The sequence below is a fragment of the Helicoverpa armigera genome, chromosome 27, assembly GCF_030705265.1.
Source record: "Helicoverpa armigera isolate CAAS_96S chromosome 27, ASM3070526v1, whole genome shotgun sequence".
Classification (NCBI taxonomy): Eukaryota; Metazoa; Arthropoda; class Insecta; order Lepidoptera; family Noctuidae; genus Helicoverpa; species Helicoverpa armigera.
This window is the reverse complement of record NC_087146.1, coordinates 5,395,482-5,408,292: the sequence shown is the minus strand read 5'-3', so window position 1 is coordinate 5,408,292 and position 12,811 is coordinate 5,395,482. Positions and strand designations below refer to the sequence as shown.

Genomic DNA, 12,811 nt, shown 5'->3' with positions numbered 1-12,811 from the left:
CCAGGGTAGGAAAAAGATTTGACGTCAACAAGCTGCGGGACCCAGACATAACCGAAGCCTTTCGGTTAGAGCTGCGAAATCGCTTCTCCGTTCTCGAACCAGACTCCACTACTTCTGTCAACGCGGAGTGGAACCACATCAAAATGGCCTATACAGAGACCAGCTCCGTCGTTCTTGGACACAAAACATACGCTCGTGAGGACTGGATGTCACAACGAACCTGGAACCTCATTGAAGAAAGGCGCCAGCTCCACCTTCAACTTCTGACAACCAGCGACGTAGCAGTGCGCCAAGACCTGAAGCTGCAATACTCCCTGATACGCAGGAAAATCTACCGCAGTACTCGTCATGACCGACGAGTATGGGCTGACTCTATTGCGGATTGTGCACAACGCGCTGCTAACTCCGGCAATCTCAGGGAGATGTACAAGGCGACGAAGACCTTGGCCGGTAATCGGAACCAGAGGAAGAAGAAGCCCTTAAAAGATAAAGGAGGCCAGCTGGTTGTGACATCGGAGGGACAGCTTCAACGCTGGCGGGAGCACTTCGAGGAAATCTTCCGAGTCCCAAGTGACCCCGTAACCACGGCCGTACCTGCTGCCAGCTTGCCCACATCAAACCTGGATATCGATGTGTCTCCTCCTACAGGAGGAGGTAATGAAGGCTATCCGTAGGCTAAAAATGGGAAAGCCCCAGGAGTCGACCTCATCACAGCGGAAATGCTCAAAGCCGACATTACCACCGCAGCAAACGCACTGACTCCCCTTTTGCAGAACATCTGGTCAGCCGAGGAGTTACCTGATGACTGGAACAAAGGCCTTCTCATCACCGTACCCAAGAAAGGAGACCTCAGTGAATGTGGCAATTGGAGAGGCATCACTTTGCTCTCGACTCCTTCCAAGGTGCTCTGCCAGATCATCCTGGACAGGCTGTCGGGGCCGTCGAGCCTCTTCTGCGTAAAGAGCAGGCTGGCTTCCGTCCCAACCGATCGTGCACGGACCAGATCAACACCTTGCGCATAATCCTCGAACAGGCATCAGAATGGCAGAGGGACATGTACTTGACCTTTGTGGACTTCGAAAAAGCCTTCGACACGCTACGATGGAATTGCATCTGGGACCGGCTTCGTGAAATTGGAGTCCCCGAGAAGATCACGACCATAATTAAGGCCATCTACGGGAAATATTCTTGTAGGGTAACTCACGACGGCCTCGTCTCGGAGGACATACCGGTTCAAGCGGGTGTACGCCAGGGTGTCTCCTTTCGCCTCTCCTCTTCCTTGTTGTCCTTGATGGCATCATGCACCATACCACCAAGAACAAGCGCCGCGGCATAGAGTGGGGACTATCCAACGTCTTAGAAGATTTGGACTATGCCGACGACCTATGTCTATTGAGCCACACGCGAACCGACATGCAAGCCAAACTGGACGACCTGCAACGAGAGGCCATGGAGACGGGATTAAAAATTAACACCCGGAAGACCCAGGAAATGAGGTGCGGAGTGACGTGCTCATTACCGTTGCTTATCGGCACAGAGGGAGTGGAGAGGGTCCACAAGTTCACCTACCTCGGGAGTGTTGTGTCGGAAGCAGGAGGGACCGAGGAGGACATCACGTCGAGGATCGCCAAAGGGAGAGCAACCTTCGCACAGCTCCGTCCTGTGTGGCAATCACGGAAGTTGACCAGGAGAGTTAAGCTCAAAATATTCCGGTCCAATGTCAAAACCGTATTGCTGTACGGATGCGAAACATGGAAGGCCACAAAAGACATCTCGCGTAAGCTCCAGGTCTTCGTCAATCGCTGCCTTCGTCGTATTCTCGGTATATACTGGCCCGAGAAAATCTCCAACATAGAACTGTGGGAACGCTGCGGGGAGACACCGATCGACCAGCAGATCAAACGCCGCAAGTGGAACTGGATCGGCCACACGCTCCGAAGGGACCCCGATCACATCCCGAGGCAAGCCCTAGACTGGAATCCCCAAGGGAAGCGGAAACGTGGCCGCCCTAAACAATCCTGGCGGCGGACGATCATTGCAGAGGCGGCGGCTATAGGCAGAACGTGGAGCGAAATAAAGCGCGAAGCTCAAGACCGAACGCGATGGCGGAGCACTGTGGATGCCCTCTGCCCCATCTAGGGGACATAGGACTCTAAGTCAAGTAAGTCATTTACTTATAAAGAATTGTAAGTATGCAGGTTATCGTTAGAGTTGAATGATGCAAGTGGGTGTTAATTAACTTTATTTTGTTGTGGCTAAGTAACAGCCGCTCTGGTCAATCATGGTTGGTCAGGTGACCATCACCACCATGACATGACCAGTTCCTCTGTCATTTCAAAATTTTTGGCAGTCTTTAGGCGTAACCAGAAGACAGAAAGTCTGACAGCCAGCCTCACCCAGAGGTCGCCCAGTTGAGGAGTGCAGATGGTTGCTTCTAGTTAGACTGGAAGCCGACCCCAACATAGTTGACAAAATGCTCGGGAGATGATGATGTGACGCTTAATTTGTGCCTCGGGACATGATGATGACGATGATGTGCCTCAGGACCTTAGCCTTGTTATACTCACTTGATGTTAGTGACAAGCGACTTGATGCTATCGGAGACGGTCTTGCTGTGTGCAGCTAGTTGCTGCCACTGAGCCCGCTCAGCAGGCGACAGCGCCAGTGCCCGAGCTGACTCCAGCATGCTGCATGCTATACTCACTTGATGTTAGTGACAAGCGACTTGATGCTATCGGAGACGGTCTTGCTGTGTGCAGCTAGTTGCTGCCACTGAGCCCGCTCAGCAGGCGACAGCGCCAGTGCCCGAGCTGACTCCAGCATGCTGCATGCTATACTCACTTGATGTTAGTGACAAGCGACTTGATGCTATCGGAGACGGTCTTGCTGTGTGCAGCTAGTTGCTGCCACTGAGCCCGCTCAGCAGGCGACAGCGCCAGTGCCCGAGCTGACTCCAGCATGCTGCATGCTATACTCACTTGATGTTAGTGACAAGCGACTTGATGCTATCGGAGACGGTCTTGCTGTGTGCAGCTAGTTGCTGCCACTGAGCCCGCTCAGCAGGCGACAGCGCCAGTGCCCGAGCTGACTCCAGCATGCTGCATGCTATACTCACTTGATGTTAGTGACAAGCGACTTGATGCTATCGGAGACGGTCTTGCTGTGTGCAGCTAGTTGCTGCCACTGAGCCCGCTCAGCAGGCGACAGCGCCAGTGCCCGAGCTGACTCCAGCATGCTGCATGCTATACTCACTTGATGTTAGTGACAAGCGACTTGATGCTATCGGAGACGGTCTTGCTGTGTGCAGCTAGTTGCTGCCACTGAGCCCGCTCAGCAGGCGACAGCGCCAGTGCCCGAGCTGACTCCAGCATGCTGCATGCTATACTCACTTGATGTTAGTGACAAGCGACTTGATGCTATCGGAGACGGTCTTGCTGTGTGCAGCTAGTTGCTGCCACTGAGCCCGCTCAGCAGGCGACAGCGCCAGTGCCCGAGCTGACTCCAGCATGCTGCATGATCCGGAGATTATGTTCCTGAGGGAGTAAATTAGACTTCGCATAACATACGTGTACAGATTGTCAAGATACATACAAAAAAATAACATAAAAGCCACTTCAATAATATACCTAAAACGTTCTCCTAAATTGGACAAATACTGTGCTGAAAACCACATTGAAATCAATTGAAACACAGTCACAGTAGACATAGTATTTACTTTCACACGAAGTGTTTTAGTTAAACATTAATCATAATGGCGCTAAAGAAGTAAGTAGCTTTTTTCGCTTTTATCATACTTAGTGAACCACATTATAAAAGTTCTACTATATATCTTACTACAATCACTATTCGTTAAAAAATTTATGCCATTTATACCAGTTTCGCGTTAGGATCCCTAAGTCTATCAGGGAGGTCATCCCTGATAGTTCCTCTTAGTTTGTCAAAACTTGAGAGTAATGGAACATTAGCATATGATATAAACTACTTTTCAACCCGGTAACTTCCCACAGTAGTTCCCTCGGGAAAGCGGGTGAAACCACTGAATTTGAATCGACAAATTATAATAAAGCCCAGATTTATTATTTCAATTTTTATCTTTAACCTACAATACTGACCTGCCACACTCCAATATAGCCTCCTGGTTCTTCCTGGCCTGAGGAGATATCTTCGCCGGGATGGATGCGAACTCGGGACTGTCTGCGAACTGGCAGAGGCTGCGGACGGCGTCCTGTAGGGGGCCGGTCGCTGTGGCGCAGCGGGCGCGGTTAGCCTGGTGAGGGAGGAGGTATTTAGAATAATGGAAAATATACAAGGTGCTTGTGTGTCATGTGTGCAAGTTAAACAGCGTTTGGCACGGCCGGTGCTTGAATGGATGACTATCTTGCCTCTAAGTTTGGGGCACATAAATTGGTGGGACTAGCTGAAATTAGAATATTTTTGGCTGTTGACACTGGAAGTGTTTTTCTGACGACTTAGTAAGACGACTAGTCTTACCAAGAGGTCAAAAGTATCCATTTACACTGGAAACATACCCCGACATAGTTGGGAAAAGTCTAGGCAGATGATATCATCATCTATACAAGTTGTGCATCTACATGAGTATTACGAAGGGATGCTGAGTATTTTTGGTTGTCAGATTTTGTGGGTCAAACTCAAAATATTTATTTGTTTGTTAAGGTATTAACTCTCGAAGATGTGCAAAAGACTGTCAGGACAGCTTCAACATTTAGCGACGTCTTTAACCGGCTGCAGGAAGCTAGTATTACTACGTACCTCGCTATAATCAGTATCCAGCGCCTTAATCTCTTTAACAAGAGCTGCAGTGCAGTTGGCGACGTCCTTAGCGGCCTGCACGAAGTGTCGCTTGTCATGAGGAGCCCGGGTCCGCCCGCTGGCGACGCGACACGCGTTGCACAGGGCGCTGGTGTGCTTCGCTACTACTGTCGCTGCTGATAGTACCTGTGGGAGACAGTTGAAAAGATGAAGTCATTTCTTTAAAGTAGGGAGAAAATCTGCACTTTTTGGAGGTCAAATTTACAAAAGATAGCCCCCAAAACACCACGACACCAGAATTGACCTCTCTACAGATTTATTATAAGTATAGATAAGTTTCCTTTTTATGTTAATTTGGATTTAGGTTTCTTTAAAATAAGGACAGACGACTTTGTTTAAATAAATAAAATGCTGGTTCTAAAATGTTTGCAGACCTTCCCTAAATATGAAGGTCTAAATGATACGAAGTTCGTAGGGTCAGCTAGTAGTAAATGATCAAAATCAAATCAAAAGCAAAATTCGTTTATAGAAACTTGGCTGCAAAACAGCACTTTTCAAACGTCAGAAATTTACAAAAGACAGCCCTCAAAACGACCACCCTTCACCACTTCCTATGTGTTTCTGCTGGGAAGAAGAAGTGGTGGAACAAACTGCCCAGGAAAATTATACTTTTTCCTTATATATGATTTATTTAAAGAAAAGGTGAAATTTGTGACGTATAAGGAAGTTCAGGAGTTGGCGCTAGATAGGCGTAAATGGAAGGAGCTGCACCGACAAGAGCTGGGCTCTTAAATTAATGATGATGATATGATTTCTCCTTACCTGCTGCTGATTACTGGAGCTATCACACAGAGCCCGACAGGCTTGGTCTATGGCGACGGCGGCGCGGGCGAACTGCGCCTGGTCTACTAGCCCGGGACGACCTGCTACGCTCGTCTCGTCGGAGACTGCCACCTGTGGGTAAAAGGGAAATATTATAATATACAATATTTTAAAAAGTTATAAATTAATGGTGGGAAGACTTCGTGCCTAAGTTAAAGGCCCGGGTATGGGTGACCATCTTATCATGTGTTGCACGATAAATTGATGAGTCCAGGTTGTCATTTGAACATGTTTCACAGTCGTTACAGGTTGCCAGAAACCCGGACAACTAAGGGGATACTCTTTGCCCGGGTTGAGGAGGTTAAACAGACAGTTTTTCCTTGTAAAACATAGGTACTCAGTTGCATTAGGTTCGATACCAACATAGTTGGCAAAAGGCAGTTGACATATATCAGATAGGCTGAGGATGAAGACAGGTAATTTATCTAGGTAGCTGTAAACTAAATTGAAGTCAGGCAGGCCACTTATCCTGGGCTCTACAAAACTGCAATATATCCAAATTTCTATGCCAGATAAACCTATAAAACTCACCAGGTAAGCAGCCTGCGCGGTGCACTCGAGCAGGCCCTGCACGGCGGCGGCCACGGTGGCCACAGCTCGGCAGAACTGATCTGTCTCACTGCGCTTCACCGATGATGCCATTGAGGACATGCCTTCACCTGTGGACAAGGAAAAAATATGATAAACTTTGAGATACAAGTATTGCTGAATCTTACTGACATAATGAAATATGTAAAAGCGATAAGTCAAAAATTATAACATTATTAGTTTTGAATACCCTATGTAACAATTATAGCCATAAGCAGTCAACTGGACATATCAAAAACATCAACCATCAACGTTCAATCAACTAAGCGATCCATTAAATCGTGGTATCTAGAGCAAACGAAGATTCGTTCAGTCCTTTTTGAGTTTTCTGATCGAACACATGTAATGCAAACTACATACATCGCGTTTAGAAGATGAAATTTCAAGGTTGTGCTGTAAGTAACTCCTGTTGATCAAAGAGAGGGTTTTGGGGGTGCTTTTTGACGTGAATAAAGTGCTAAAAGCTATCCTACTTTCAATAAAAGTTTTTGACTTTTGAACCAATTTGTTTATCACGAGTTTTTTGACATGATAATTATCTACTTTATCTATATATACGTACTAAGACTCTTGCTCTGCTCCACCACGGCGTCGAGACAGGCGAAGTAGCCCAGCTCGGTGAGTGGCTGCGTGGGGCTGCTGAGCAGGGGCCGGGTGCTCTCGATGCTGCGGATGGCGGCTGCACATTCCTTCTGACCTGGGGCTGCCTCCGTGCACACGTCCACCTTGGAGACAGAGTAGTGTTAAAAAAACCGGGAGTTGATCTCGAGGACAAGATATTCCCTATCGTTTACTATAAAATGGACAATCAATATATGGATAAAAATTTTATGCTAATTTGAATTTGATGTCATTAAGTCATTGTTAACTTCTAAAATGTAAAAAAATTATGTTGTCTTTATAAATTATTTATATGTAAATAAATAAATAAAATAAATTTATCAATATCGAACAAAAACGAGCAAGAAAATCAGATACCTACAACTATGTACTTAAACATAGCTTCATTCATTGGTTTGTCTCTATAAGTCAATGTTATGAAATATTTTAGTTTGAATACAACAATTTATAGTCCTTTTCATTTCATTAATGAATAAAAAAACCCTTGAAATACAACTTATAACGTAAAAACAGTGTGTACTTACAAGTCGGTTGATGCTATCGGTGACAGCGCGAGCGGCCGCTGCCAGTTGATTCTTGGCGTTGGGACGAGTAAGATCCTGAGTGAAAACAATACTCAATTAATATTTTATATCGTGGAAGATTGTTATACAACACCATACTCCATACATACTGGTGGAATAGTTTTCTAATCATCCACAACAAATTGCAGTCAGGCCTGGCTAATGTCTTATCACGATGCATTTCGTATATCAGTCACATAAATTAAATTACTTTCATAAAAAAAACTTTATTATCTAAAGTTATATAAAGTTTATATGATAAATGCAAATTATGTTCATCACTCTCACGATAGAACACAAATATTATACATTACAATAATATACATGTTACTTTCATCCACATACTTCCCAGCAATTAACTTAGTACACAGTCAAAAGTTAGCGGTCAAAACTTTATAGTTAAACTAGATACAAGTTAAACATAGTTATGCTTACCTGGCTAACAGACTTGGCAGTGCCCAGGAGTTTGGAGGAGTTGACCGTCACACTCTTCATGGAGCTAACCATGAGGGTCTGTGCTTCACGATCCTGAGGACAAGAGTATATTTATTAGTATATAATATGTTATTACGATAAAAGAGCTCGTTGCTAAGTCAAAGCCGGATTGATCGATCATAAAGATAGGCGACTCTTGGCTCGGTCAGTGGATGGGGACCATCTTTTCATGACGAGTTCTTCCATGTTTCGGGAGGCACGATAAGTTGTACGGCTGACATTGAACATCTTGAGCTGTCATTATGGGTATTCAGAAGCCAGTAAGTGACAACCAGTGTTACCTAGGGCTATTGGGTTGCCCGGGTAACTGGGTAGAGGAGGTCAGATAGGCAGTCGTTCCTTGTAAAGCGCTGGTACTTAGCTACATCCGGTTAGACTGGAAGCCGAACCCAACATAGTTGGGAAAAAGGTTCGGAGGGAAAAGCATACATGGCTGTTGCAGGCCTTTAGGGTGTCACTTTTTAAGACTCATCTGTGTGTGTAGTGGGATTTTAAATCTGTGGATAATATAGTGGAGGTATGAGAGCAGAGAGTAAAGCTCATCATACCTAGCAGAAAAGCGAGCAATCCTCCGACCGGACTAGTGTTGCGTCCGGTGGGCTTCTATCCGACAGTTGTTTTCGGGGTGATCTTATGATCTATATTATATTCACGTGAACACTGCTTGCGCGATGCAGGATTTCGTCAATGTGTTAATAATTTTATTTATGTATTTAAATATTCAGGCATCAAGGCCCGTAGTCAATATGTAAATGGGGGTGTAAATTGTAGTATAGTTATCGGCACGGATATTGAGCTCTCGGCGGAAGAGTGGGGATCGCTTTGCGCACTATACACATAAGGCAATAAACCAATAAATCACTTCTGCGCAGGTGAAGGTCAGGGCCCAATATCCTTGCCAATGATTGTACCGCTACAGGATATAATACGCACCTCAGTATGTCCGGCCATCTCAACACTGACTCCGAGCAGTCGGTTGAAGGCAGTACCGAAGTGCGCGGCGGACGCGGCGAGTGCGGCCGGACGCTCCACCGCCTGCACCACGTCCGATGACGCCGTGTTCAGACCCACTGCTGCTGCGTTGAGTTCTGATTGTAGCTCGCTGGAGAATATAACCAACATCAAAAGTCATTAATTTTTTATAAAGTTAATTAATGTGGTGTAGTGTTAAGTTTGACTTGTATTTTTTATTTAATAATTTGATTTAATTGTATTTTGTTTTTTATTTGAATTAATGTAGTTTTCCACTTTTATATTTGTACACCAGTAATGGTAAAACATGTTGGTTCAAACCTAAATATTTAAGACATCATAAAAATGTATTTTTATGTACCCGTGTTTTGGCAAATAAATGATCTTTGTCTTTGTCTTCAAATTACTGCAAAACCGCACTTTTCGAAAGTCAGAAATTTACAAAAGACAGCCCCCAAAACGCCCACCCTTCACCACTTCCTATGTGTTTTTGCTGGGAAGAAGTGGCGCAATAAACTCCCCAGCAACACATGTCTGTCTGTAGGTTAGAAGAACCTAAAATAATAAATAGTTTATTTCCAGAAAGCAAGCAGAATGGCGCGCAGCCATATTGTTGTCGTTAATGCAATCTCAAGTACCACTTCAAAGTCAAAGTCAAATCATTTATTTCATTTAGGCCTTTACAAGCACTTATGAATATCAAAAATATAACTAAGTTTGATTCTAGTTGCAAAAACTTATTTAGAGGGCACGACAATTAATGTATATCAAGTCATTTTTGGATTATTTTATAGACGACTTTTGAGTAGTAAAAACAAGAATAAGTTTTGCAGCATCCCTAACCATAGAAAATGAAAGTAAACCCGCATATAAAACTAGTGTAACTTACCCGTAAGGTCTATCCGAAGGCGGGAATTCTCCCATATTCAGTATATTGAGAGTATCGTTGATGTTCTCCATCGCTACATCCAGTTCTGTGTGAGATGGTATCGCTTCCAGTGTGGATTCCAGACCCTGGGGTTAAGTGGAATAATGGAATTTGGTTACTAATAATATGAAATTCTTAAATACTCCGACGCGACGCCTAACCAATGTTCTTTTACATACCTATGTTTTTATTTTTGAATATAGTATTTTAAAAAAATTAAAAATTCGTGTTGGCCTCCTAGTGGGTAAAGAACCAACCTCTCAAGTATGAGGGCGTGGGTTCGATTCTAGGTCAGGCAAGTCCCAATGTAACTTTTCTAAGTTTGTATGTACTCTCTAAGTATATCTTAGACACCAATGACTGTGTTTCGGTTGGCACGTTAAACTGTAGGTCCCGGCTGTCATTGAACATCTTTCGCAATCGTTACGTGTAGCACGAAGCCAGAAAGTTTGACATGGCGTCTTGACTTGGGGTATCGGGTTGCCCGGGTAACTGGGTTGAGGCATATAGCAACATTATAGGCAGTCGCTTCTTGTAAAGCACTGGTACTCAGCTGCATCCGATTAGACTGGAAACCGCCTAACATTAACCTAACTTGTTTTTAATGAGCTGACAATTTGCAAAGGTTGAACAAAGTTTTTCACTTTGATGTATAAATTACTTTGTTATATATTTTAGTATTTTTTATAAAAACCTATTGTCTATTTATTTATTCAGGCAAACGAACAACATAATTACAAAACAAGTATAGTTGCTTAGTTTCATTCGTAAGTGTTTACAGTGTAAATATGTCACTTCCAATATTTACAATAAGTTACAGAGAATAATTCTTATTTATAACATTACTCCACTCAAAATTAATGTATTACCTGCGAGATATCCTTAGCAATAGACATCATGGATGTGGTATCAACAGTCTCCGAGGTGGTCAGGTAGGTCTTCACGTGCTCCACCAGCGTCTGCGACGAGTACAGGACTTGACGACCTGATGATATCACCCTGCAAGAGAAGGTGGATTTAGCATGTTTTGTTACTGGATGTTACATGGCTGTCCGGGAATCAGAGTAGTAATAGTAATAATCTAGTCAGATCTACGTGTATCTAGTACAGAAAGTCTTTAGGCCCATTTTGTCATTATTTGTTTACGAAGAAAAATAAATAGGTAACGAATGTCTTAGAACGCCTGAATCCAATATATTGTTTTTTTTTTTTTATATATATACGAAGTGGATAACTAAAGCAATGGTAAGTTTACAAAGATAAAAGATAGATGTAAAATATTTTCTATGTGCTTTTTGCCAAAAAATATGTATAAATTCCATTTAATTTCGTACAATTTTTGTTACCAATTAATTTTTTAATCCAGAGTAAGCTAGTTTTACAAACACATTTTTCTACCACATAAACATTGAAAGCCCAATAATAATTTTCACTGTCTCTCCCTCCTCGGCTGACAATAGCTGTGCGGTTGACGATGCGGCTAGGCGGGATGTTTTCATTGGCTAAATCTTACTTATAATATCCCCTACCTCTCTCTTCTCGGCTGATCATCATGCAGAGCAGCCGAAGCTCTGAGTCCAGTGGTGAAGTCTTTGAGCGACTGGGCGAGCTCGCCCGCGGCCCGGCCGCAAGCAGCCGACTCGCCCGCGCGGGCGGCTGATACTAGCTGTGCCGTTGACGAAGCGGCTAGGCGGGATGATGTTTTCATTGTTGATGATGCCCATTCGGCCTGTGTGAAAGGGAATAAAATAGTTGATAAGATGGTATTTATTTGGTACCTATTTCAAGGACTTTCAAATCAAATAAGTAAACTTTTAAACACCAGAAAATAAATGTAAGATCCTTTTTCTTTACTATTCAATCAAGGTCTTTTTGGTAATAAACTTATCAGCATGTTATGTCTACGTCCGTAATTAAGATATTATTAATAAAACAAAGGAAATAACTTTTGTACGTGACATCTAAGAGCAACTTAGACGAACAATTACTTAATGATAAAAATTATTTTAATTGAAATTGATCTATATTCCTAGAAAAAATATGATAAAACAATGTAATGTCGGTAAAAATCATAGCGCATATGGTAATATGTACAATTCGTAATATTATGCATATCTTGATTGAGTTAGCAGTTACTCACATTTTAATATTTACTACTTCTTATATGCCTTGATAACATTATTACTTACATACATACATTATTGTTACAAAATATATAAGGTCTTACCGTCTGTCCAGGCAGTGGTCTAAGCTCGAAAGCTCTCGCAGCCTCCTCTAACTCATCGAGCTCAGCTTGCAAAGACTTGATGATCTCCGCCGCAGCATCCAGCTCCAAGCCCTTGCAGGATATACGGGCACGGCTTACTGCGGACCTGAGGAGATGGGGGAATATTGTTAAAACAGGTCAGAAGATGACAAAAGAAAGATGAAATCGAGGCTAAGTTGCAGCCACATGGATCGACCAATCGTAAGGCTAAGCAACTCTTGGCGCGGTCAAACATCGGAGTCATAAGGAATTTCTTCGAGTATCGGAGGTAAGGTGGGTCTCGGCTGTCATTTGAACATCTTTGGCAGACGTTACGGGTAGTCAGAAGCCAGTAAGTGTGACAATCAGCGTTACCAAAGAGGTATCGTGTTGCTGTGTTGAGAACGTCAGATAGGCAGTCGCTCCTTGTTAAACACTGGTACTCAGCTGCATCTGATTAGCCGACCCAAACATAGGTGGTTATTGACTTAAACCCACAGTGTTGTTTCTTGAAACCTTTATGTACATACTGCCACGGTAATTTTTTCGAACAATGCGCAACTCCATTGCGGTTTGCAGACTCTCTGCGACATTTTTGATTAATAAAAGTAGGTGACATAATGACTCCTGAAGAGACTCTTTCAGGAGTACTTATGGAAGTATATAAGGAAGTACATAAGGGGAGCAGATAACTGGAGTACATAAGGAAGTTAATAAGGGGAGCACATAACGGGAGTACATAATAAA

The 12,811-nt window shown here is 43.5% G+C and overlaps 1 protein-coding gene across 1 annotated transcript in view; it reads right to left on the bottom strand.

Annotated features, from left to right (window-relative positions):
* The window catches only part of Rhea (rhea), a 133,247-nt gene that overhangs the window by 45,343 nt on the left and 75,093 nt on the right, over positions 1-12,811 (bottom strand). Inside the window, exons 27-39 of the mRNA XM_064042082.1 lie at positions 12,047-12,191; positions 11,349-11,548; positions 10,689-10,818; positions 9,781-9,905; positions 8,853-9,021; positions 7,860-7,952; positions 7,386-7,460; positions 6,803-6,965; positions 6,184-6,311; positions 5,593-5,724; positions 4,771-4,956; positions 4,113-4,267; positions 3,390-3,533 (exon numbers count right to left, since the gene is read on the bottom strand). Coding sequence (XP_063898152.1) covers positions 3,390-3,533; positions 4,113-4,267; positions 4,771-4,956; positions 5,593-5,724; positions 6,184-6,311; positions 6,803-6,965; positions 7,386-7,460; positions 7,860-7,952; positions 8,853-9,021; positions 9,781-9,905; positions 10,689-10,818; positions 11,349-11,548; positions 12,047-12,191 — 1,845 coding nt within the window. The remainder of the gene's footprint in view (positions 1-3,389; positions 3,534-4,112; positions 4,268-4,770; positions 4,957-5,592; positions 5,725-6,183; positions 6,312-6,802; positions 6,966-7,385; positions 7,461-7,859; positions 7,953-8,852; positions 9,022-9,780; positions 9,906-10,688; positions 10,819-11,348; positions 11,549-12,046; positions 12,192-12,811) is intronic.